At 36.4% G+C, this 26,025-nt stretch overlaps 2 protein-coding genes across 3 annotated transcripts; one reads left to right on the top strand and one right to left on the bottom strand.

Annotated features, from left to right (window-relative positions):
* Positions 1–28: 28 nt before the first annotated feature.
* Positions 29–17,924, top strand: GLMN (glomulin, FKBP associated protein). 2 transcript variants are annotated; one of them, XM_066325204.1, is made up of 19 exons: positions 29–213; positions 1,360–1,478; positions 1,940–2,065; positions 3,481–3,600; positions 4,608–4,716; positions 5,881–6,127; positions 6,601–6,700; positions 7,700–7,887; positions 8,367–8,420; positions 9,225–9,255; positions 9,628–9,717; positions 10,283–10,324; positions 10,414–10,487; positions 10,796–10,880; positions 11,661–11,767; positions 12,882–12,945; positions 14,985–15,108; positions 16,588–16,670; positions 16,799–17,924. In XM_066325204.1, the coding sequence occupies exons 2-19, from the start codon at positions 1,413–1,415 to the stop codon at positions 16,904–16,906; spliced, it is 1,818 nt and encodes a 605-aa protein (XP_066181301.1). In that variant the 5' UTR covers positions 29–213; positions 1,360–1,412; the 3' UTR covers positions 16,907–17,924. The 2 variants fall into 2 exon arrangements, with proteins under 2 accessions (XP_066181301.1, XP_066181302.1); XM_066325205.1 differs by having other exon boundaries at positions 29–241.
* C9H1orf146 (chromosome 9 C1orf146 homolog) lies at positions 17,921–24,235 on the bottom strand. Its single transcript, XM_066325540.1, has 5 exons — positions 24,164–24,235; positions 22,881–22,974; positions 21,631–21,799; positions 18,499–18,577; positions 17,921–18,040 (listed from the first exon to the last, which is right to left on the bottom strand). The coding sequence occupies exons 1-5, from the start codon at positions 24,233–24,235 to the stop codon at positions 17,921–17,923; spliced, it is 534 nt and encodes a 177-aa protein (XP_066181637.1).
* Between the last annotated feature and the right edge of the window lie 1,790 nt (positions 24,236–26,025).

The raw sequence follows: 26,025 nt of genomic DNA, 5'->3' as shown, positions 1-26,025 counted from the left end.
AAGTCCAGCCAGGGTGTTGTACCTCCCAGACAAGGGGCTGGGGTGTCTGTTTATTAGGAGGGAGTTTGGTGAGTATTAATAGAACGTTTCACGTGATTCAGATGCTGTCCACTTGCCGCTGAAACCTCCTAAAAGATTCCCTTGGAATCCGGATTAAGTATTAAGGCCGGAGACCATCTGCGAGCTCAGCCCGCAAATCCCTGGAGCAACACGGTGGGTGCTTGCGGCGCGTTTCAAGGCTGTAGGTGCATTGTGGAATTATTGAGAGTTAGAAAGCAGTACTGGGGTTCGAAAGTATGTTAAATTGTTTTGGCGGGATTAGTAACATTCTGTAAAATGAAAAGCTTAAATAGTACAACGTGTGGTAAGAAAGTATGTGGTAATGACCTGGTTAAAATGGCAAACTAGGAAGGATAGGTTTCAGTGACATGCAGATGTCAGAATCGGCCATGAAGAATAGAAAATGAGTTGTTCGTTCTTTGAATAAAGGTAGTCACACATAGATGCCTTATAAGCTTTTGTGAGCATCCAGATAGGTTGGTTCTCTCCGTGTTGTCTCATGTAGGTGCACTGGTGTTTGGCCAGGGTCAACCCAACCACATTAAGTCAAACATGAGAGGCAAGGCTGAGGACATTGTATGGAGATGTCTGTTGTGATGAATAGTTACCTAATTTACTGTGTGTAGGGGTAATCGACACTCATAGTGGTCGTACAACCAGGTTTAGGCAGTACTTAAACCCATAAAAATTACGATTGCTGCTATGGTACATCACATGGGATAACCAGGCTTGGTTGTGTTTGTAATTCATGGTCCTGGCTGTGTAAAACTTGATACGTACTTGACATTACTCAAGTGTATAACTTTGTTTTTAGCAAGAAAATTTTAATACCTAAAGGTAAAAGGCCACTGAACTAGTCCAATCTAGACACTAGAAAGAACTAAATGAAACTGTATATGTAATCTTGACTGGACTGTTGATATGAACTGGCATGGTGTTTGGATCAGTACCTTCACATGCCAGACATGGGGTTAGTGTGTTCCAGTGAGGGCTGAGCAGAAGCTCCTCTGGTCAGAATAGTCACAGAAAATGTCATGGGTGTGCAGTGAGGCCAGACCTGATCTGTGTTAGCTGCAGTTTTCTGTGTATGTTCCCACAGTAGTCACTATTTCCCTCTACATAGAATGCAGGTTGTTTCCTGTCTGTAGTACTGTTTTCTTCAAATGTGGGGAGTAGAATAATATAGATACACTTCCTAAAAATGTATTTTCCCTATTTTCTAATTATGTACTCTTAATATTTATCTAGATTGTTCTTATTCCTCTAGTAACAATTTTTGATAATGTGATTATTTTTCAGCCTCTGTTTTAAATTTGTGGGATATAATACTGCCCTCTTTATAATTAATTTTCATGCCAGAAGAACACAGTCACACTATAATGGCAGTTGAGGAACTTCAAGCCATAATACAAAGATGCGTAAGTAGTTTTCTTTCCTTGGAAGTAACAAGTGTAAGAAGTGTGAGTTTTTCTCCAGATATTATAATTGAAGCCAAAATGACCTCAAAAGACAAGTCAGCTGTTAGTAGAACTTCTCATGGGGCAGCTGAGTTCAGCCTCCATGTTTTGTTGACTTCTCTATGGTGCTTATCCCCAGATGTTTGATTATTTCTGTTTCTTGGAGAAGGAAGTGTTCTTGTACCTAGGATCAAAAGCTGGTTGTTGTAGAAAACACATCTTCCAAACAGAAGGCTGTAGTCTAGACTTAGTGCTATTGAAATACTGCCTTGTCTTCTATAGTAACTTGGTAGCTTTTTTAATATGGGAAAAATGTATTGAAGTTACATACTACATTTAATTTTGAAATGAAAGCATGGATTTTCTTATTTCTTATTTGATTTCAATAAGTATGGAGTTAAACATTCATATTTTCTTTCTAGCAAATTCTGGAAGAAGCTGATTTCAAAGGAGAAGATTTTAACCTGTTTCAGGTAGCAGGTCAGAAATGTTTGGAAGATGGATATGCAGCTCAGTTATTAGAAGTAATTCAAAATGAGAAAAACAAGGTGAGATTAAGTTTGCATTACGTATTAGTGTTTATTAACATCATTAAATATAAAACTGCTTATTAAGAGGGGAGAGCTGCTTTCCCTGTGGAGCAAGGCTGTACATATGAATAGCTAATAAGTTGCCCTGTGTTGAGTGCACATTATTCTGTATTTAGGTAGCTTACAGAAACCCAAGTCACAGTAATCTTAACGAAGCCATTAATAACTCTTCTTCTGTGAGTGAAGCAAACAGAAAAGGAAGCAGAAAAGCATAATTAGGAGAAAGTGACAGTGTCCCACTTCAGCAGGACAGGGATTTCAGATACTGTACTGGGTCTGGCTGTCATGAAGTTGGCTTTCTTCATGGCAGCCTGCATAGCACTGTGTTTTAGATTTGTGACCAGAAAGGTGCTGATAATATACCAGTGTTTCAACTACTGCTGATCAGTGCTTGTGCAGCATCAAGGGCTTCTCTGTTTCTCACTCTGCCCCCAGTAAACAGGGAACTTGTGAGGAGACACAGCTGGGACAGCTGGCCCAAAGCAGTGAGATGTTCCACACCCTACAACATTGTGCTCAGCAGTAGAGACATGTGGATGGGGACCCATTCCAAAGTAGCTGTTCTTGGAGGCTGGCTGGGCATTGGTCTCCTTGTGGGAATTGATCTGCATTATCCCTCCTGTTGTGCCCTGCTGTTTTTTGTCTTTCATTTATTACACTGTCCTTATCTCATCTTCAGAGTGACTCTGTTTTGGTTATTTGGCTCTCACCCCCATCCCACAGAGGCACAAGAGCAAGCAAACAGCAGAGGCGTGCTTAGTTGCTGTCAGGGGTCAGCCTACCACAAGTGAATATAATAATACTGGCCAACTGTAGGAGCCAATTAGGCCGATGCTAATTTGAAATACTAATGTCTGTGGGCGTTAGGGATGCTGGGACAATATACCAAATTGAACAGAGATAAATAGGAAGTTCAGAAAGGAAGTGAAGGGTGGAATATTTTAGCAATGTTACATGGGGTTCACAATCTGTTACGTGAGGTTCACAATCTGTTTTTAAATTTTGTGAGTTTGGAGTAACAACTGAAAGTCTCAATCCCATCATGAATAATTTGTCCAAGTGTTCTTTCAGCATGACTCTGCTCAGTCCTGTTTTAAATGTATTTTCATAGATATTTAGGAGTATATATTGACATATCAACATTAGTAATTAGAGGAAAACTATACAAAATATGCAGCTGTGTTTATAGGTATGGGGAGAGAATACAATGTATGTCAAATTATGGTAGCAGTGGCTAAATATTCCATGACAGTGATAGTAATGGTTACATCCAGGACATTGATCTATTGTTGCTTTTGGTCTTTATATGTACAACCTTTCTGGGTTTAGAAGACATCCAGTTTTGGTTTATTCTCTGAAAATCTGTTTTTTAGGTTATCATCAAGAATATGGGCTGGAATCTTATTTCTCCTCTTGTTAGATGTATTTTCATGTATAAAGAAGATGACGATAAGCGAGAACACTGCCTGAGGATATTAGATCAGTTGGCACAGGTATGGTTTTGAAATACACCATTAGGGAAGCTCTGCACAAAAAAGGGGTGCTAGATCATTAATCCACAAAGCTAGTACACCAAAGGCCAATTACAGAAACATTTATACAATTTGATTCTGACAATATTTGCATAATGAATCTACATCACTACTTGGATAGGCTGCTTTTAGTTTAATGTTCCCTCGCCTCAGTTTAAAGGTACAGAGAATTCTAAATTTGTGGTGCATGTTCAGTGGGTAGTGCTCTTTGGAAGTGGTAGGCTCAGTGTCAGAAATGTGTTTTTCACATTAAAATGAGCTAAGTTGATCTAAAGGACGCAATCTTATCTAGCTTAGCTAGCTTGAGTAAAACTTAAAGTATTTTGTGAAATGTGTTTTCTAGTATCTAGTTCAGGGCCTCTCTGTTCATGTTCTCTCATCAGTTTTTTCAAAACCATTCTGCAAGACCTTGCCATTTTCCAGTTATCTGTCTGAATAGTATTTATTTTCTCTCTTTCCCTGAGATTCACTCTGCAAAGTCTTTTCCTTAAATCATTCACCCTTCTTCAATATGAGTATCCTTACCTGGTAATTCTGATGGAGTAGGAGCAGAAAAATATTTTAACCTGTATAAAACTCCTTTTCTTTCATTTATGCTCTCCAAAAACAACTCGCAAGCTTTATAGCTTGAGTTAAATTCACACTCAAATTATACTTCTCTCTGCTCCTGAGGGTTACTTTGCAAAGGCACTGTTTTTACAGCCCATAACAATCAGGTTTAGTGTCAGTTTTTACTATTATATGTTTTCAGCTCATATGAAAGGGTACACACAGGTATGCTCTTCAGTAGATGTTAATTGTAGGCATGTACTTCTTGTTTCAGAATTGTTTGTTTCTTAAAATTTATCTTGGATGTTCAGATCTTCTCTCTTGACAATCAGGAACTTTTGTATTGAAGTTTGCATGTGATTAATTTTTTTAGTTATGGTTGTGGTTATTTAAAGATATGCATTGTTCATCTCTTGCAGCTCTGCAATCCAAAGGAACTTTTTTTGGGTTTACTTGAGCAGATTGAGCAGACCTCTGGAGAGCAAGTGTGTCAAACTGTCATGTTGTTGCTTCAGCCTTTGCAGACAGGTGGGATTCAGTTTATTGTGTGATTTCTGAATTAAATTATTTTCTTATTTATTTATCAATTTAGTTTAGCTTTTGCCAGAATGGTTTCAGAATACGTCTGTCCTGACAAGCTTTACAGTCTCTTATATTCTGTAAGATAACACAAGGCATAAATTTCATGCTTAGATGGGCCTGTTAGAAAAAGATTTTAGATGGAATAAGATTTTAGATAGAATAGCCTCAGTTGAAAAAGCAATATTCAGCTATTTTTCATCATTTGCAAGAATGTGGTCCTAAGACAGTTATATTTAGAGGTGTAAAGCACTCCTACTGTTGTTGCAGAAATAGGGAATCACATGGATTTGTGAAATTCTTCGTTACTGGGCTTTTAAAACATGCAATTTTTATTTTTATAGTATAAAACTGTTTTTTTGATTAGAGCATGTTGAAATACTTTATTAGTGAGGGGGGAGTGTTATTCTGGCTTACATATGAAAATTCAAAGTGTTGATTTTGCCCACCTTCTAAGTAGGTAACGAGAAGTTTCTGTTCTGTTATGTGAGATGAAATTAAATATTGTGTATCAAGTTGAAGTCTGATTGTAGCAATCTTCAGGACATGTTATTTTATTATGTTAGAATTTAACAACAGAAATATGTAGTTTTTTGGATAGACAATCTGCAACTAGTCTGCACTGAGTCCAGTTCAAGTGGAGAGCCTCTGGTGCTGCTTCCTCAGTCTGGGAGGGTGTTATTTTTGTCACAGAGTAAAAACCAGGGTCAGTTCTCAGCAGAAAAGCTGGGCTGTTGTCTCTGTTTTTGCCAAGCTCAAAAGGAGTCAAGTAATAAATGCATTTTCAGGTATGTATCATTTCACTTAGCCCAGTTCTAGCAAAGCAGATTTTTTTAGGTCCGCATCCTGGTGCTGTGGAGAAAGGAAGAACATTGAAATGTGTGACAGATTTAGTATTTATTATTTGCAAATATATGGCCATGTTGACTGCATTGTATTAAACTAAGTGATGATGTTTAGTCTTGCTGGATGTGCTCATGTGATTTCAGGTATGGGTCCCTCTCCTTCCCTGGAAACAAAATGTTGTTCCTCTTCATGTTTTCCTCTATTAAGTAAGAATTTAATGTCTCAAAATGTTCTCTCTTCTCCCCTTTTTTATTTTCTTTCCCTCAGTGCTTTTGAAACTTCAGAACAAGAAGGCCTACTCAGTGGGTTTGTCATTGGCTATGATTATGAATCAGCTCACTCCCTTACCTGTACCTTATACAAAACAACAAATACAAGAAGATAAACTTGGTCTCTGTCGATGTTGTAATGCAGTGGTGGACTTTGCTCAACCTTTTGTGAATGAAGTTGTTAAAAATATGGAAAAGTCATCAGAATACAATAACATGGAGTTGAAAGAAGAATTAATAAAATTGTGAGCATTTTATGTCTGTGTTATATATTCCTATAATTTAACAAAATGAACAGTTGGCATTTATTATATAGGGAGCATATAAATAATCTTTTAGTATTTTATAAATCTGCCAACATATATCTAACTAATGTGGTATTTTGACAAAGAACCCCAAAATAGTCCTTACAAAATAATCCTATTTATGCTTTCTGTTTTAGTAGAGGGAAATGATGAAGACCTATTAGTTGCTGCTTTGTGAAGCTGAGTTGGTATTCCTCTGTTCCTCAAATTTACAAAAGTGAGAATAATCATAGTATGGAATCTGAGAATTGCTTCTACAGGAGATGTTGGGTTTTTATTTTTTTATTCTCCTTGGAATACCTTGAATAGAAGCAGCTGATACGAATGTAGGCATTATTCTTGTCATCAATGACACTGTCATAGTCTGTATTTATGACTGTATTGGTGATTTATTCCACCCCTTTCTTTTTCAGCTGTATGAAAAGCCTGAAATACCCATTATTGACAGCTCAGGTTGAACAACTTGAGGGCATTGAGGAACATCCTTTTCGGCAATTTGCAACTGAAATTATAGTGAGTGCAGTCCAAACTAATTACAGTGTGTGCAGAACCAGTGGTCTAGTTCACAGCTGCCTGTAATTTGTTCTAGTGCTCATTTTGATTTCTGCACTGGTTGGTGGGGTGACTTACTTGGCTGTTTAAGATATATCCTGCCTTTCCTGTTGGGCACAGTCTGAAACCATGTTTTTAGTACTAATCATGAGTTACCTTTTCTTCTCTTTTTCAATAAACTTCTGTTTATGGCATTAGGTAGTGAGAGCTGAAGCTACGGTCAGGAAGTCATGCTTTGACTGCATGACGTCTTGCATAATCCTCATTTTCCAAAATGTGCCATCCTGGATGTTGGGTTTGGACAACTGCAGAATAGTGAGCTGACCTTGAACTCCCCATTTTTCTTTAATATGTACAAGAGAAGTTAACACCATGTCCTCAGCCTCATGAAGGGCATGAGGGGATAACCGCTGTGGCCTTTCTGATGTACACATGGCAGGTGTTTCTTGTGTTGTGCATCATGGGAAAGAAAGGCCATGCAAAGCAAATCTTACTTTAAATCAGGGCTTGCCTTTAGCAGCTAAACCTTCTATATTGATTAGTGAGAAAAAACCAAGAACTGAGTATATTCTGTGATCTGAAAAACACAGAGATTTTGTGACATAATGTTTCCATGAATCTGTTTTTACTCATAGCATTGGGAATGAAGGAGCTGAACTAGGAGTTTGCAGATGGTCTTCATTCTGTCTTTTGCTAACTTTTGTGTGCTTGACTTTACTGTCTTAGTAACATTTTTCTAACACTAGTTATTTTTTCTCCAGGATTTTTTTGTGTGTGTTTGTGTATATATCACAAATATCACATATTTATATTAATTTGTATATTAAAAATGTAACATTTATATTAATTTATATGCATGCCATACAAGAGAATGTATGTAAAGACAGTTCAAACTTTAAAACTTAATTGGTATACAGGTATTTTAAAGGCAACTATAGGAAATCTGCTTTTACTTTTTAGGACATATTGTGGAATATGGGAGAATTGATACCATTAATGTTTGTACATCATAAAGGCAAAAGTCCACTCTGGGAGGATCAGGAGTTTGCAGAGATGGAACAAAAGAATTCTGCTGATTCTTTGGCCTGTCTGTCATATCTGATCTTTGTTCAGCACTTTGGTGTCAAATGCTTTCCAGTGGTTTTTAGGTAAGAATGGTTCTTTTTTGGTTATTGTCAGTCTGTACTTTGAAGATTCTTTCTGAGTGGAAAAGAACTTTCTTTGTGAATAGTTATGAATGAAAACTGTATTTCAGTAGTATTAATTATATGTCAACATTTACGCATTTACATTTTATATAATTCATGTTATACAAAGAACATACTCCTGCAGATTAGTCTATTGTAGTTTAATTTTAGATGAGCTGTCCTCTAAAAGAAACTATTACGATTAGTCACATGCTGAAAATTAATGTGTATTAATTGTTCATTTACATATCTATAGACAGTTTCCCTGTAAGAGTTCTTTACAGTGATTTGACTTAGAGTCTTTTTGTCTATTTAAAAATCTGTAACTTTAGAAAGAAACTTGAACTTTTTAAAAGAATACTAATCCTGTCAAATATATTAATTACGTGCAAATGTATATGGCTTATGCAGCTTAATGTAGCCTGATTCTTCTCTTCTAGTCCTTCATACCTTCTGCTGTGCAATATGACACATATTGAAGTGCTGCTGAAAAGGTAGGGTTTGTGGAATTTGCAGGTCTAGGAAGTGGGTGTGATCTTTTACAGTAATTCATAAAAACTAATTTGAAATATAGGTAAGTTCAGAGGAGGTTTATAAACTAGCATTAAAATGGCAAGTTCCACTACAAGATGGCTTCTCTTACTAAGAAGCAGAAGTTGTCTAAACATTTATGTATTGTTTTCATTGTGTATTCTGATACCATCTTTAGAAACTTTATTCTGAAAATGTAAAATTAGTAGTTTATACACATGTGGAATAATTAGAATGTATACTTACTTGCCCTTCTATAACAATTATTACCAAAGGCAACTGTTGTGAAAATATTTATTTGAATGTGTTCTGACATGATATGCAAAATAATTAAAGGTCAGACTTTTAAAGGAAACCAGACTTTTCTATACATTGTGATTATTTCACCTTCCATAAGCAGCAGTGTTACCAAGTAGCTTCTAGCACTGCTGTGGAAAGCAAGTTTCCTATTCTGACTGCTCACCATTTCATTTTCTCTGGTAATCAGTGTCTCAATACCTGAGAGAGATGACACTGCTTTTGAGCATGTATAAATACTCAAATGAGGGAAAAAAAGTCATTTTTGACTCTGAAGAGATGAGTCTAATGCTCAGTTTCTGATCAGCAAGTTTTTTTAAAAAAATTTGTGAAGAGTAATGGAGATTCAATATTTTAAAAAAAGAAGGAAAATTGTGGAGGGAAAAGTTCTTGTTGACCTCTGTTCTACTATTTCTTCTAAAATATCAACTGTCATTTAAATTAACAACTTAAATTTGATTTTTTTCTAGAACAGAAGAATCTGTATTATCTAAAGGACTTGTAAGTTGTTTTCTTAAATCAAATTTTTAATGTTCAAAAGTTTTAATTTTTCAGTTTAAGGAATGGTAAATCTTTGTTTTCCCTTCTCAGAGAGGTATAACTGACAGTTCAGATAATAGTTCCAGAAATATTTTGAGACTTAATTTAGTATTCCTCAGTGTTACAAATACTTGTTTTTATTGGACTTTACAGTCCTGCATAAATGTTTAAATTACAGTTATTACTTATAATTGCAGCTGTTTGGAACTTGCAATATCTGAATGAGGATTTATGAGTGAAGCCTGTTTTAGCCATGAAATGTTAAGCTGATAGATTAATGTCCTGTATTTGTGCATACTATTATCATCTTTATTTTCTTTTCCCCACCTGCAGGATCTGTTTGAGAGCTGTTTATTGAGAATGGAAGACAACAGCCTTCTCCATCACTATTTAGAATTCAGAGACTTTATTAATGTACCTCAGGTAATAAGAAACAGTGTACAGGAGGTTCAAAGTTTGATTAGAAATTACACCTAGCTGTCCTCTAGGTGTTTGAGAGAGGGCTCTTACTGGACCTTTATACACTGTGTTGTTAAATTGAAACCTTCAGTGTCCTATATACAGAATTGATTCTTTTCTACCTGCTGCTGTATGAAGTTTCAGTGACAATTGAAATACACCCAGTGTAGGTACAGATCAGGTGGTGCTTCAGTGTAGGTACAGAAGCAGGTGGGAACAGATCTTAGCCGAAAAGGGGTGTTTGCTTGTTTTTGTCTCCTCCGTGCCTATCTGCTGCTTGGCTACATTCTTAACTGGAACCAAGAGTGCAGGAGTAGTGTTCTTGTGGATCAGCCCTGGGATTTTGACCCCTGAAGCAGCATGAATTTCTCTGATGAGAATCTTCTAGAATCACCTAGACATTCTGAAGTGTGCTGTGCGTTTTTTGTTTGGTTCATATTTTTAAAGTCTTGAGCAGATTTTAGTCAGTGTGTTGTAATGTAATAATCTGTATGCAATTATAAATTGTGTTTCCTTTTTCTGACTGCAGGATTTGGTGAAAATTATGACCCTTTGTCCCATGGAGCATATGGTATGTTAAGTGGCCTACAGAATCAGTTGGATTCTGAATGCTGAATTATTTTTTTTAGAATTCATCTGATAAACATCTGTTTTCTCTAGAGAAAGAAGAGTTTAAACATTTTGCAGTTGTTCATAGACAAGTTTGATACAGAGGGAAAATACACATTATTCAGGTATGCATCCAAGTTACTGTAGACTGTGTAATATCAGCCCTAGTGCAGCTTACGTGCATCAATACAATAATTTTTGACATAATTTCCATCTGAGAAGCCACATTAATTTTACTGTGTTAATTTTTTGATAAATAATGAATTTCAATTGCCTCATATAAAATTAGCAGTCTTATGTAAGCTGGTGTTTAAAGGTTACATAGTCATACTGTTCTGTGGTAAAACTCCCACTTAGGGAACGTTATCTATGTTTTGAGCTAACTCTTTGGGCAGCTTTAAAGAGATAATATCTTTGTTTTGTTTGTTTGAAGGTGTTTACTGAAGACAAGCAACCATGCTGGCGTGGAAGGATACATAATTAAAAATATAAAAGATCAGATTCACTTAGCTTCAACGGTGAGGCTGTTACCAATAAAAACCAAGTTGCCTTCTCAAAATTCTGTCAGTATGATGTTGAGAAAATATCACCAACTTAAACTTTGAGTCATGCATTCAAAGAAATCCACTTTGAAAAGATATATAAGATAAGGAATTTTTATTAAAAACATTACTTTCGCTTTTTCTGTCTGTGCATATTTAGGTTATAATTATACAGTTGTATTTTTAATTGCATTATCTTACTGTATTTTGCTAAGAAGTTATTACCTTTTCTGTGCTTGAAAATACATTTCTTTCTTAAAGTGGAACTGCTCAGTATAGTGTTTTATCTCCACAGTTCGAAGTTTTTAAAATATAATTCAAATATTACAGTCTATATAGCATTATTAATTTTTTCTTTGCTTTTATGATGAGAGTCAGCATTTTATTATGAGTGCTTTGCAAATGATAAATCCATCAGGAAGGGCTCAGCTAGATCAAAGCCCTTTTAATCTCATATTTTATAATAATTATGCCAGAAAGTTGGGAAAATTAATTAAAACTAAATAATTAACTTTGTACTATGTAGCTTCAGAATTCTCTTACTATATTTCTTCCATTTTTTTTCCTGGCTGTCAAAAAGACAATTTTAAAATTATGAAGAGGCCGATTTGTGTACTCCACTCACAGGTCAATAATAGAAAACATTTCTTCCAGTGTTTATTTTTCTAAAACATTTCTGTTTTATGCAAGTTGTTGTTATGTTATTTAAAACCTAAATTTTGCACTCAGCTTAACTTTTTGTATTTTTTTTTCCAGGAATATGACAACATTTGGTTTACAGGACACCACCTGATCTCCCTTCTGGATTTAGTACTTTCACTTCCAGAAGGTGCTGAGACTGATCTTCTGCAAAACTCAGACAGGTGAGTTGTAATCACAGTTAAAAGCTTTTCTCCTTTCTTCATTATTAAAAAAGACTTTAAACTACCTTGCTACAATGGTGTATGCTGTCATGTAATTAATGAGGTGACAACAGCAATGTATTTTAAGGTTTTGGAACTAGAAATGGAAATGGTCACTTATTTTAACCAGCTTTGTGTAGAAGAATGTCACAATGTCATTATGTTGATTTTTAACAATAAAAAAGGATGTCCTCCTCCATTCCCCGAGGATGTAAGACTTCAGATGTGAAATGCCATAAATAATGGGTAAAGCATTATTTCCTCAGGAATGTTGAGTTTGTCAGCTCTCTGCAGAAGCAGTTGGAGGAGTAAGAGCAATGTGGTGTGATGTCTAATGATATGGGGGAGTAGCAATTATCAGATGCAACCTATGGTGCAAGGCATCTTTGAGGCAGTTTCACAGATTGCTACTGGGAATCCAGTATCTCATGAGTAGGATTACAGATCCACCTGAAGAGTAAATAATTGCATTAAAAAACCAGCCCAAAACCAAAATTGAAATGTGTCTGAAAAATCTTGTGTATATAGGGTAAGTCTTCCCATGTGATAAATAATATGATGATGCTTGGCCTTGTAAATCACTGGGGAGATAATGTCCAGATGGACATATACTTGCTAAAAAAAGCTCAGAAGTATGATGTTTAACTATACTTGTTTCCTGGAAAAAACCAATAAATTTCTACTCAAAAATATGGTAAAACAAAAGCAAAACCTAATTATTTTAAAAAGCATGCTCAAAAGTAAAAATTCAGTACAGTAATAAAGAAAGTTGTCACAATAGTTTCAAAACAACTTTGGATCGGCAGTGATACATACCATAAATTCTGTCATAAGGTTCTGTCTCTTGAGAGAACTCTTTCCCTCAGCAGCACCAGCCCTCTCCAGTCTGATGGCCGTTTGTTTGACTTGCAGTGTGCACTGTTGTACGGCCAGCACTGCACACTGGTGCTCTAGGTGGAGCTATACTGCTCAACAGATGGGTGGTTGCTTTTTGTATAAATGGATATTGCTAGCATGTCTGGCTAATTAAAATTACTATCGTGGTAGTAAGTCTTTGTATGTTTTTAATTCACAGGATTATGGCATCATTAAATCTGCTGAGATACTTAGTCATTAAGGATTGTGAAAGTGACTATCAAGTACGTACTATTTGATTTGAAAATTTTGATTAGCTGAGAGGTTGATTAGCTGAGAGGTGGATTCACATGAACACTGTTATCTTTGATTCAAAAAATGTGGCGTTTGCATTTTTCTTTGCAATGGTTAGTTGCCCAGAAGTGATGCTTTTATTAAGACATTAGGAAATACGTTGCTTTGTTTTTATGAAATCATTTGCACATATACTGTTCTATAAACAAACCAATCCTTTCACTTTGCCTGTTGAACTGTGATCTATGTCCATAACATTAGAGTATGTCACCAGAAAATCACATACCCAACAAGTATTCCCAAATGAAAAGGTTGTTACTTTTGCTTATTTATTTGCTGGTATCCCTCAAACCTCCAACTGGATTTCTTTATAGCAAGAATAATGCAATATAATTTTCTGGATTCTAAAATACAGAAAAAAATTCTCATCTGCTTTTAGGCTAATTTGAGATCTAGGAATAAATTTTTAAGTGCCTAATAATGTTACTAATCTAAGCGGATAACAGTGAAATAACTTGTACTGATTGCTGAAACAGTAATGAAAATGAAAAGCAAAAATAGCTTTCAGTGCATTTTTATTTCACTATTTATGTAATTAGTTAATATTGGTAGACTATATCTGTTTGTCATATTTAAGGGGTGATTACTATTAAGTATTCATAATGGTCTACTCAGTTACATGCAAATACATAGCTTTGTAAGAAAAGTAAGAATTTCTCTTTTATTCTTCATAAAAAATGACATGTAGTAGCACTCAGATGCTCTAACAGTGCTGTCTAGTACCTGGCAGAAAGAATGTCCATACAGTTTGAGGAAAAAATAGTATCGCATCTTCTGAAGATTCTCCCTTCAATTTAGCCTCTGTCAGTTCTTCTTGACTTCCTCCCTGTCTCTCTTCATACAGTGCAAGTGAGGCAGAAAGAAAATGCCTCCTTGCACGTCAGTTCAGATATTTTTATTGCTGTGTAACAAGCATTTTCATTAATCATGTTTAAAAATAAGTATTTTTCTAGAAAGTTCCTTTTTAAGACACATTCTGGTGAAAGGAATTACTGGTTTTCTTATTTCAACTGTTAAATGTGCTATTTAGTATTAAAATTTGGTGCATTTTCCACTGTCGATAGTGGATTCATTGTATTTAACATTGAAAATTCTTATTTTTATCATCCTTATTCTGCCCTTTCAGGATACTGCCTGAAGACAAGACTTGTATAAATGGCTTCTATATCCAAGGACACAAAGGCTGCTTTGTATTTGTTTCCTTCTATAGCAAACCCAGTCTTATTTTCCTCTCTGTAACCCTGAACAGCCTTGGTTTTGAGCATCTTTTTCTTGCACCTCCTGCTTCCTGAGTCCCATTATTGTCAACTCCTTCTTTCTACCCCTGTGAAACTGGGGAGAATTTCATTGTCACTGATCTGCTGTGCTGAAGGATGGGAGAGTAGCATATCCAGTAACATTCTTAAAATGCTTTTAGAATGCAATATAGACATTTGGGAAACATATTTATCACAACTTTCATTTGGCATTGCAATTCAGTGTTAATTCAGGAATGTTAATTTAAATATTTGTTCGGCTTTACTGCTGAATTATCTGAGAGGAGCCTACAATTGCCATTTACTTGCTGTAGAGATTCTAGCCTGAGAAAGGGCCTAGAACCTCCTCTCCAACACATCCAGATTCTTTCAGCTTTGCTTAAAAGAGGAAGCTGAAAATGTGCATTTCCATTGCTGTAGTTACCAGTCTACACACTAAGTCCTCCCTTCCTCTGCACCTTCTTTTTTTTTTTTTTTTTTTTTTTTGACTACTTCATTGGCCAATCAACAAATACTGTAAGGGAGAGGATCTTAAATATCCATCACAATGCTGTTCTTGCTTAAATGCATGCATCTGAAATATTTTTTTCTCTTTTCCTCCCACCACAGGAACGTATGTTATAAAGACTAGTCAAAACACTTGTGCTCAAAAGCTTAACATTGCAGTGCTTCATTAAAACTGTTTTGTAACCTTCTCTGTTCTGTTTGACCAGACTGGTGTATGGACCACGCTTGGCAAGATAGAGCAGAATTTCTTAAAACCACTGCGTGTAGGACTCAATATGTCAAAGGCACATTATGAAGCAGAAATAAAAAATAAGAAAGAAAACAGAAAAGGTCAGTTTTTGTTGTTTTTTTGTTCTTAGCTTTGTTCATATCAAGAAATTTTGGTAATCCTTTGGAAATGGAGAATTGGTGAATGCTGCATATATCAGGTTTTATTTAACTGTTGACACTATTCCAGACTTCAAATAATAATTCAGTAGTTGATGATTTAAAATTTTTCATAATTGATCAGAAAAATCTGAACTTACCCGTCATCACATTTGCAAATCTTATGGAAACCTGATAGAACTGTCACATGAAGACCTTCAGAGCTTGTTCTCCATTTATACTTTTGATTTTAATGTTTAAATTTATTTTATTTATTATATAATTTTCTATTATTATTGTATTATTTATATACTTCTAATATTTAATATTTTAAAATATTTAAATATTTATTTAATAATTACAAAGGAGAAACTGAGTTTCTCTGAACAGATGACCCTTAGGTTTTATACCAGGTGTGGGAGGGTTAACAAGAGAAAAAATAAGTCATAGTGCTTTCTAAAGCCTGAAGCATTACATTCATTTTCTTTTAATACATTTTTTTAAAATCTGACACACAGAATCATATTCTGCTCTGGGTTAAGCAGACACATTGCACAGGGCACAAGAGCGGTAGCTGCTTTAGGCAATCTCTCTGTATGTCAGATCCTCTGTTCCTTGTGGTCTCCAGTATAATTAAGATAACCCAAGAATTTGTGTCTGCTACTAAAAATGTCAATACAGATTTTGCCCCTGGTCCTATCCTCTTCCTTTGCAAACTATGTACTTATGAGGCAAAGAAGGGGATTTTTTTTCTCAAGACAACCTGTGGATATCTTTCTAAAGGGAATCCTTCAAAATTAATCAGGAAGCTTTTTCTTAAGTCCCTCTTACACTTCTCTAGCCTTTCAAAAAAGTAGAAAGAGATTTGAGTTTGGGAGAGAACATCTAAATTATAACAGTAAATGGTTTAGCTTTCTTCCCTAGTGTTTAATCTTTGTAAGCATTACATTGAATTTCAAATGTGTCATCTGAATGTAAGAGGTTTTCTCCTAATTTTTCAGAGCTGTCCTTGTAGTTCAGCATGCTGCAAGTAATCTGTCTGAAAACAGAGAAGCATGCAGCCTTTTCTTAATAAAATAAGTATTTAATGTCTGGATTCATTAAGTCAAGCTTAAGAACCTCCTACTATCTCCCTGGATGTGGAAATACTAAAAATGTATCAAAACTGGGCCAGAGAACATTTTATTTTTCCATTCAAAGAGCATGTAAGCTCTATAAAATTGGTTCCAGTTGCAGATCTTGCCTGTTTAGTAATGTAGGCATTTGTGCTATACAAAGCATAAAGATACCATCCAACTCCAGCTGTCTTCCTCTTAAATGTTCAGCACCCTCTGTCAATTCCTAGATTTCTGTTCTTAACAATTACTGTCATGAAATGCTTATATTTTAAATATTTTTTTAATACTAACAGTCATGATGGCTTCTTCATGTTTTCTTCTGCAGAGGCACAGAGTTCTAATACAGTTTGCTCTCTGACTGTTAGTGGGGAAAAGATGATGCCCATGACTACTGGAATGCAGCTTCAAGTGAGTTTGCACTTCCCTTCAGTCACTCAGAAGCACTGACACGTTTTTTTCAATGTGGAGATAAAAGTAAATGTAAAATAGGTAAAAAAATCTAATAAAAATAACACTTATCTTTCTTGTCATTTCAGGTTTTACACTCAGCTCTCTTCACATTTGATTTAATAGAAAGTGTTCTAGCTCGAGTAGAAGAACTCATTGAAGTGAAAACAAAAGCTGTACTGGATGAAAAAAGTTAAGGTGCAGCTGAAGTGTTTGAATTAACATACTCCTGACAAGATCATTTGGACTATGAGACTTCAGTTGCAAGGGAAGCTACGGCCCTTTAAAGAAGAGAATTTAGAGTGGCCTCCAAAAGAACTGCAAATGCAGCTCTTCATAGGTCTTGTTGCTGTTCTTTTTTATTTTCTTTTGCTCTTGTTGCATGTGATTTGCAGATATGGCCTATTTACTCCTCTTCAGAATTTGATGCTTTTTCTTAAGTTCAGAAACTAAAAACCAAAGCAGGGGTGCATTCTTCTCTTCTGTGGCAAGGAGGTATGGTTAGGCATTATTTTTTTAATTTTCAGAATTTGTTGGGTAATAGTTGCTGACTGGTGAACTACAAAGATTTTTATCAAGTGATTGATTCATTAAAAAGCCCTGTTTGAACATATTTTTATTAGCATATTTTAATGTTGACAAACATCTCTATTTGCAAACAGGACTGTAAAGTACAAATAGGTAACATTATAGAATATACTATCTATAAATAGTAAAAACACTGTGGGCAAAGGAAACCAGGTTTAAAGAAAAACACATCAACTTTGAGCCAAATAGCATGTTAGAAGTTAGTAACATACCAGATAACATTTGTGTTTAAAAAACAGTGTAAGGTTGCATATATACAGCTGCTGTTTTTAGGGATACCTGTATTTTGGAATTGTTTTTATCATCCTTTAATCATACCATTTTTCTTAAGATATAGTTAATATTTGGGGGAATTATTAATAAACAGATGAGCCTGTAAGGTCAGAACCAAGTTAAAAATAAGGATGACTTTTCTATAGTGCAGCCAAACCACTTTTTTCCCTCCCTAGAAAGCACATTTGGTCTCAAGTATATTTTTCACTGTACAGCTATTTAATACGAATTTTCATTCCAAATGCATATGTTGTATGTAGTCTTTGAAATGTAACTATATTTTTAAGAACATTCTATATTTTGTTTAAAATGTAACAATTCTATTTATGAATAAAAACCCAAATATTAACTTAATTACAGTGTGATTGATACTCCTGAAGCATCTTCCAAAGTGGACTTTTTTCTATTATTTGGGCTTTAGTCATTTCCATTTTGCAACGAGTATCATCTGCTTGGGGCTTGGAAGTTATCTTTGAGAAAAGAAAAATAAAAGTCACTGTGTTCTACTCATATTAAGTAATAGAATATTCAACATTTTATTTTTCCAATAGTAGAAATACAAAATTACTCAACAGTGAAATCTGAATCGTGTGTTCTGAAGTAGGTGTTCAGGAATGCTGTACACAGAGGTGACAGTGTTTCAACAGGAGTTCACAGTAAACAAAGACATTCTAGCTTAACAATGGTAAACAGGAGCCAAACAAGCTCTAAAATGTCTAATTTCTTTTCTTAGATGCTATTAAGTTACCTTTAATAGTAGTTTAAAGACTCAGCTAATGCACCATAGTACCAGTCCTACCTTACTGTATTAATGAATTGTGGTCAGTATAACACAAAAAGCTCCATTAAGGAAAACCAAGTATTTTATAGTTCTTGGCTTTTCCTGAGTAATACACTAACGCTTTTAAGTGTATGCAACTGGACTTACCTTGGCCATAGTTAGCATTAATTTAACAGTTTCAGCAGGATTATGAACTGGTATTACACGTAAATTGCTGCCCAGGAATCTGCACATCAAAATAAATAAGGTCACTTTTAGAATATGTATTTAATTTGTTATGCCATAAAACTCAAACAGCATTCCCACGTGATGTAAACAGCTTTCTAGTGTGCAGTTTTACAGAGAAAGGCTGCTTTTATCTTGAAAGGCAAGTGCAGCATTCATGCTGTTTGTAAAGCCATCTGTCCCATTTCTGTACCACTTATTTAGGTGGGATTTGGAAGGGCTCATTTCTTTATCTAGGTCTCTTCAACTATCAATCAGCACTTCTTAAGCATGTGTACATTCAAAGAGGGCTAAACCCTCTTCTGTGATATTGCTGAAGACTTCTCAGTGTCAGTAAAAAAATATTGGGGTTATTTTTATGGCTGTGGAAGAACACAGCAAAGTATCCAAAAACACTGTGCTAAAAATACTTCAGAATTTGAACTAAATCTTTGTGGTGCACTATAAATACAACAACCTGTATTCCAGACACGATTAAGATAGTGGGATAATTCTACTACTTTCATGTAAAGATTTGTTCACTCAATACTTTAACCTAAAATGAATTATTTCTATAAATAGCGTTATTCATACGCATCCATTCTTGAGAAGAGGATCTGAGGATTTAAAATAGTAGCCTGAGTTGTCATTCAGTGAGGTTGTGGAAGAGAGACATCAAAGCTGAGGCAAGCACAGAGCCTTTCCCTAAGAATTGCACCGTAAGTCACAATGACATTACCTTTGCTGCTGTTTTCTGTTGTAGAGGTAAAACAGGAGAGGGACTTCACAACAAAGAATGAGGAATTTTAAATAACCAAAATGAATTTAAATAATGCAGATGAAGTGCCCAGCTGCTCAGTTGCACAGTCCCCTGTGACCTCCCCTTGTGCCTGCCACCTGTTCTTTCCCGAAATCTCTCTGATGACTTGGACCTCCTGCTGGTAAGGTAACTCATCTGAACTTGTCTGCCCTCGCTTCTAATTAGCAAAAATAAATGTTACAGGCAGGCACTGTCCTTCCCTAAGCATAAACACTCAGGTTCCTGGTGAGTTTTGCTAAAAGGGGATGTAGGAACAGGGGTTGGATTTACATTTAGAGATTAGGGAAATATATTGATGCAATTTTGCTAATACTAGAATGGCTAAACAAGGCATGAATGAACAAAGCGCAACAGAGAAACAATTACATGTACTTACCTAGATCCATGAAAATCTATTTCTATAAATAGTTTTGCTTCCAATAACAGCAGCCTAAAATTAGGGATTTTAATTTGATTGATGGACAGAATACTGGGCATTTTAACACATCTGGCCGTTCTTCCAAGGTGTTTAAAACTTACCATACAGATGTACTGAGGTTATTTATGGAATGCTCATTTAGGCTGTGATGATAAACACTACTTTTCTCCCATGTCCCCCATGCTATACACAGCTCTACATAAAGTGTTCATGTTGATAACAAGAATCCTATAATTTTCTTGTTAATAATAATAAAAAATAATCCTTCCCCAGCTTCAGCAAAACCATAGATAAGCAGAAAGAAGCAGTAGTAGAAGACAACCTGATAGTACTAAAGGGCTTTGTTTTTTAACAAATCCAACAGATGACTTGTAGTTTCAAAGAACATGGCACAAGTTTCAACCTCACCAGGAGCAGCTCAGTCAGTGATTTACAAGCAATAGCAGAATTTCAAGCTGCCAGGTAGGGAAAAACACGTGCATTTAAATATAAATATATATATATAATTGTCCCTTGTCAACATCAATTTGATAGTGCTTACAATGAAAAAGCATGTTTTTATTTTAATAAAATTACTGACTTGCTAAATGGAATACAGTTCCAAAACATCACATTTTAGTGACCAGCATGTGCACAACACCCTTTGTACATAACCACAAAATAGTTTGAGAATTAGCATTGCCATCACCTGAATAATATGGTCTTGCTGGATGATGGCTGAACTTTTAAAACCTCTCATGAAAATTTACAGCATTTTCACAAATGGGTAATAGGTTTCCTACATTTCATCTCATACACTCTTTATTCATCAGCACTTGGCAGTATGCCCAGGATTTAATGAAACTGGTGCTAGTCACCTCAAGGAGGTAAAGATCAAAGACTTCATTAGAACAGTCACTTCTTTGAGGCCAAGAATGACAATCAACTGCAGTTAGGGCTACTGTACCTACAAGAAAATAATTCTGACTACAATCATGGAGCATAATCTGATCACTGTTGTCAGCAGGTATGTATTAAAATATGCAAGCTTTCAGACTTCATTAGAAATCAGAGATAAAAGTTTTAAACCAGTTTTAATATAGTTTTATACTTTTGGTGTAAAATAACATTGATTATTTAATTGTTCTAGCACAGTGTAATAGATGCTGTTCCAAGTAAACATTTTAAAAGCTGGTAAGAAATCTCCATTTTACAATAAAGCCTTTTCTCATTATGTAAACTTGCCTATTCTGTTTTGAGAATGATCATGAAAATATGGTTACAGAGCTAAGAAAATTGTTTAATTTTCCAATTTGAGAGAAAACTTTAAATATATTACACAGCCCTAAAATGATTGAAAGGAATCTTATTTGCTATGTTATGAGGTGTACCCTCTTTTGTTACCTGTGATATGTCAGATTGATTCACTGGTATTCTATTTATTTGCTATTAATAAATGCTTTAAATATATTTTTTACAGTGCATTAGTAAAATAAAAATTGTGTATTCCTGAAATAATTTGCAAAGGGTAAGGTTGGAAGGGACCACGGTGTGTCAACTCCAACCTCCCTGCTCAAGCAGGGTCATCCTAGAGCAGACTCCACAGAATTACATCCAGATGGTTCTGGAGTATCTCCAGTGAGGGAGACTCCACACCATCTCTGGGCAATGTGTTCCAGTGCACAGTCACCCTCACAGTGAAGAAGTTCTTCCTCATATTCAGGTGAAATTTCCTGTGCATCAGTTTCTGTCCATCGCCTCTTTTCCTATTTATTCCTAAAATAATATTTCCAAATCCAAGACTGCTACTTCTGTTCTTCCTAGCAATGTAAAGTTCAGTTTGATGTTGAAATCATACCTTCTCTGAATCCTAAACATAACACTCCATTCTTCTGGTCCATGAAGAGCAGCTGACAAAACCAAGAAGCTGTTCCGATGAATGTTTATGAACTTCTGAATTCTTTTGGAAAACTCTTCTTCCCCTGTTCTAAGCAAGTCCTGGGTGTCTGACAGGATAAATGCAATGCCTATTGAGGAAACTGCTGTAAGTGGACAGGTCATGGCAGTAATGGGATTAGCTTCTCAACACAAACTGGGAAGCACAAGTCTTAAAGCAACCATTAGTTTAAAAGGCAGTGGAACAGAACATGAATGAATTTCCACATATTTGACAGGGAGATTTGGCCAGTGATAACTAGGAGTTTTAAGGTAAAACTACAACTATCTCAGGTTATTTTTCTACCATAACATCAAAAAACCACCATCTATTTGATCCACTCCAAGTAGACCCATCTGAATGCCTTTCAGAGCATATGGTCCAGGAGCAAGCAACTGCTATAATGGAATGAATTTGGGGCAAATGTAAAGGCTGACTGAAAAGCTCAGGAAGTCCTGTTTCTAAATGAAAGAAACAGTTGTAAAATCTTAAAAGTTAGCTAAAGTGTCTATCATAGAAAATGAATGTACAGCTCTGTCAACTTCAGTTGTTTGGAAAGGAAAAGTTGAGAAGGCTGAGGTTTAGGAGGGTTAACAAATGAGCATGCAAAAGTCTATCTCAATGTGTGCTAGTCCTTAAAGTTCAGGAAAACTGAAGTATCTCATCTACGTGTCTAGAATATCTTCTGTTCCAAAAAGGAAAACCAACTATTTCATGTTTACAGTTTCAGTGATTTCCTAATCAAATCCATTCAAATAATCCTTTCCCCACCTCCTGTGCTACCACCAGCCGTGCAAATTCAGCTTGGAAGTTGAAAGCCAAAGGTATTGGCTCACTCTTACATTTACAGCCATGTATACTATAAATCTTGATGGTAGCTTACATGTTAGTGGCATTTAGCATGTTTGCTCTAACATGAGTTTACTGAACAGATCACCAGATCTCATCTGTTGTATATAATATGTCCAAAAAAATAAAATACAATGAAAGTGTTTAATCCCCAGCATTACCTGTTTCATCCTCTACAATACAATCATAGCTCCTTCCACTACTGCATGACATCTCAACAAGGCAGACTTTATGTAGTTTAGCATAGCCCACAATTAACTGACTGGCCTGACTTAATACTTTGGTTTTTATTATTTAAAAGCATGAACTTTAAAGCACTGTACCAGAAAGAGGAAAAATCACAGATCCAGTTTCCACTGATTCTGAGTAACGAACTCGGTGTTGTTGCTTTTGCAGAACTGTAGAAATTTCATGATCCTAAATAAATTGTAAAAGGTTATTTTGAAAAGTTTTCAGCCAACAAATTAGAAATATTCTTGAAGCATCAGCAGAAACACTACAGCTAGACCTTTGGCACTGTTGTTCAAAAAGTATTTTTTATCCCACTTAAAATTAAAAAGGTACTAAAATGTTAAACATGATCAATTAAGGAAATTTTGAAGTATTTGATTAGAAGTTACAAACACTGAATAACAATTCTGTATGTGTACATTCAGTTTGTCTGAAGAAACTCTTGCATAATGCATAAAGAAGCTCAAACATTTTACAGTCTGTTTTGGTAAGACGTGCTAAAGGGGGATTTGCAGAACTGAAGATCATACAGTAGTGTGTTTCTATGACTGATTAATTAGGCTGCATTATTTTCACAGATGTCAGCATCTCAGCTGGAAAATCGTTCAGAAATTCTGTATGGGACATGATTTTCTTTAAAGCTTTTTGACAGAATGCAATCCACACAGGAAAACTAGAACATTGCACTATGCAGCATAATCATCTACAGAATGGAATGTGTGTGGATGTATTTTTCAGCCTGCAAAAAGCATTTCTGCAGTGTGTTACACCAAAGCTGCATGAACACACATATATTAAATGTTAAATCACTGAATCTTTTTAGCTAATAACATGTTCTTTAACCTACCCATTCCAAAGAGAGCCGGCCTGCTTATATAGGGAAATGCCATGATTTAGTGGAAGAGTACAACAGAAAATCAGGATTGCAAGTGAACCTTGAAGGAGACATTAACTAGAAATGTCATGCTTTCAATTGGTCTGGAAAGGGAACATTCAGTGGCAACTGCTTGTAAGGTTTAGCTACATTTTGGAAAAAAAAAACTCAGCTTCAAAGCCACTGCTGAATTATTTAATGTACAAATATAAATAACAGCTATATGAAAATGATAACCAAAACCAATACAGGAAAGCCATCTTGGATTTGTATCAATTACCTCCTTTGCTTTGGTTATGGGAGCCCTTACTAAGAGTAGTAGTTTTTGAGTAGAGCTGGGGTTAGGAGTGAGTGAGTTATGCTGGCATAGCTGATGAAATGACTGCCATGCTTTACCTCTCACCATATTATGGCACAAGCACACACAGCTTACAGGCTGTAAATTCCAAAATGAGCAGGCAAGAAAGTAAAGGCTTTAAACTGAGGCAATTCAGGAATTACTTCAGCACAGTTCACCCATTTACAGAGCGGAGATGAGGTGATAACCTTGTCAGCCAAGCTAGCATAACACATCCTTGCTTGTGAATCAAAGCTCTCTTGCCTCTAAATTCTCCCCAGCTGGCATGAAATTGGCCTCAGCTGCAGAAGCTAATTACCAGCTCCTTGACATACCCTTTCTCTTTACTTGAGAACGGAGTTAAGGCTTCTGATGTTAACAGACAGAAGTATATATTAATATCTCTAAGATTCAGTATTTTAAACTGAATTATGTACTTACAGAGTAATTGTCTGCCCCATGTTGATACTGTATAGGAAAAAGTAAAGTATATAGGGAGAAATTCAGAAAATTCAGCAACATTTCCGATGGAATTATTTATAGAGCAACTGAAAGAGGCATCAGTGCAGTGCAAAAACGATGAGTCAGGAGAATATCCTAAACAGTGTAACTCAGAATAGCAGGTGGCAAGAATACTAAATAGATATGGAAGTAGCTAGGAGAAAATACAATTGCACACAAAAAGAACGGGTATTCTAATAGAAGCAGCTTCAGACTAATATCCAGACGATATGTTTTATCCTATTTCAGACTATATGTTTTATCCTGAAAAAAACTATTCATTGACATTGAGTAAAATATTTCCATATACAGAATACAGGAGATTCTTCTTTCAGCCTTTCCTAGTGAGTCAGATGCTGGTCTTGACAAGAGGTACCCTACCTGCAGAGCTGTGCTTATAATCACCGTCGTTATCCACCTTGTCTGCTCCTGCCCGCAACTTTCTGACATTTTTTTCAGTGGTTTAACAGCTCTGCAGTCAGGTTCCACTTCTGAAAAGTTCGGGAAAAGAGAGGCGACAAGTATTTCCTGCCAGTTAACGAGGTGAGACGTTTGAAGCACACGGATACATTAAAGAGCTGGTTAAAAACCAGCGGAGGGCCGGCAGGAGCGACAGGCAGCCAGGAGCTTGGGCGTTCTCCACCCCTTGGTGCCAGCCGGCCCCTTCCCCGCCCTGGGAGCCGGCCTGGAGCGGGGCTGGAGGCCGGGGCGCCGCCGGCAGGGCAGGGCAGGGCAGGGCGGGGCCGCCCTCAGCCCTCACTCCTCGGCTGTCGGCCCTCAGCCCTCACTCCTCGGCTGTCGGCCCTCAGCCCTCACGCCTCGGCCCTCACTCCTCACCCCTCAGCCCTCACTCCTCAGCCCTCACTCCTCAGCCCTCGGCCCTCACTCCTCGGCCCTCACTCCTCAGCCCTCGGCCCTCACTCCTCGGCCCTCACTCCTCACTCCTCAGCCCTCACTCCTCACTCCTCAGCCCTCACTCCTCAGCCCTCACTCCTCGGCCCTCAGCCCTCACGCCTCGGCCCTCACTCCTCACTCCTCGGCCCTCACTCCTCAGCCCTCAGCCCTCAGGCGGGGCGTGCGGCGCTGTCCCCGAGGCTCGAGGGGATGTTCCAGATGGGCGGAGAACTCGGCGGCTGTTTATTTCTGGGCAAGAACAGGCCGAGTTGTTTTCCACAGAAGTGACATAAGCACGGAATTTTCACAGGACAAAAATGTGAAAGCATGACACGGCACCGCTTTTGGTGGAAAAAAAATACTGAGTGTGTTGAAGCTTCTTTTATAATCATATAAGAAGAAATGGTACTTCCATATGGTCACGAAGAGCTCGGATGCCGAACCATTAAAAGCACTGGTATCCAACTCTGCTGTTTACCCAGGCATGAGTCTAGCTTCTCATACTATCTTCTGAAACTGGTATTTTTACCAAAATTCAGATATTTTAGTAAAAGGTTTTTATTTTTAATCACTTTTTAGGGCATTTTGAAATAGAAAAAATAAAACCTAACCTTATTTTTATATATTTTAA

Source organism: Sylvia atricapilla, chromosome 9 (genome assembly GCF_009819655.1).
Source record: "Sylvia atricapilla isolate bSylAtr1 chromosome 9, bSylAtr1.pri, whole genome shotgun sequence".
Classification (NCBI taxonomy): Eukaryota; Metazoa; Chordata; class Aves; order Passeriformes; family Sylviidae; genus Sylvia; species Sylvia atricapilla.
Note: the sequence above shows the minus strand (reverse complement) of the source record. Positions and strands in the feature narration are given on the sequence as shown.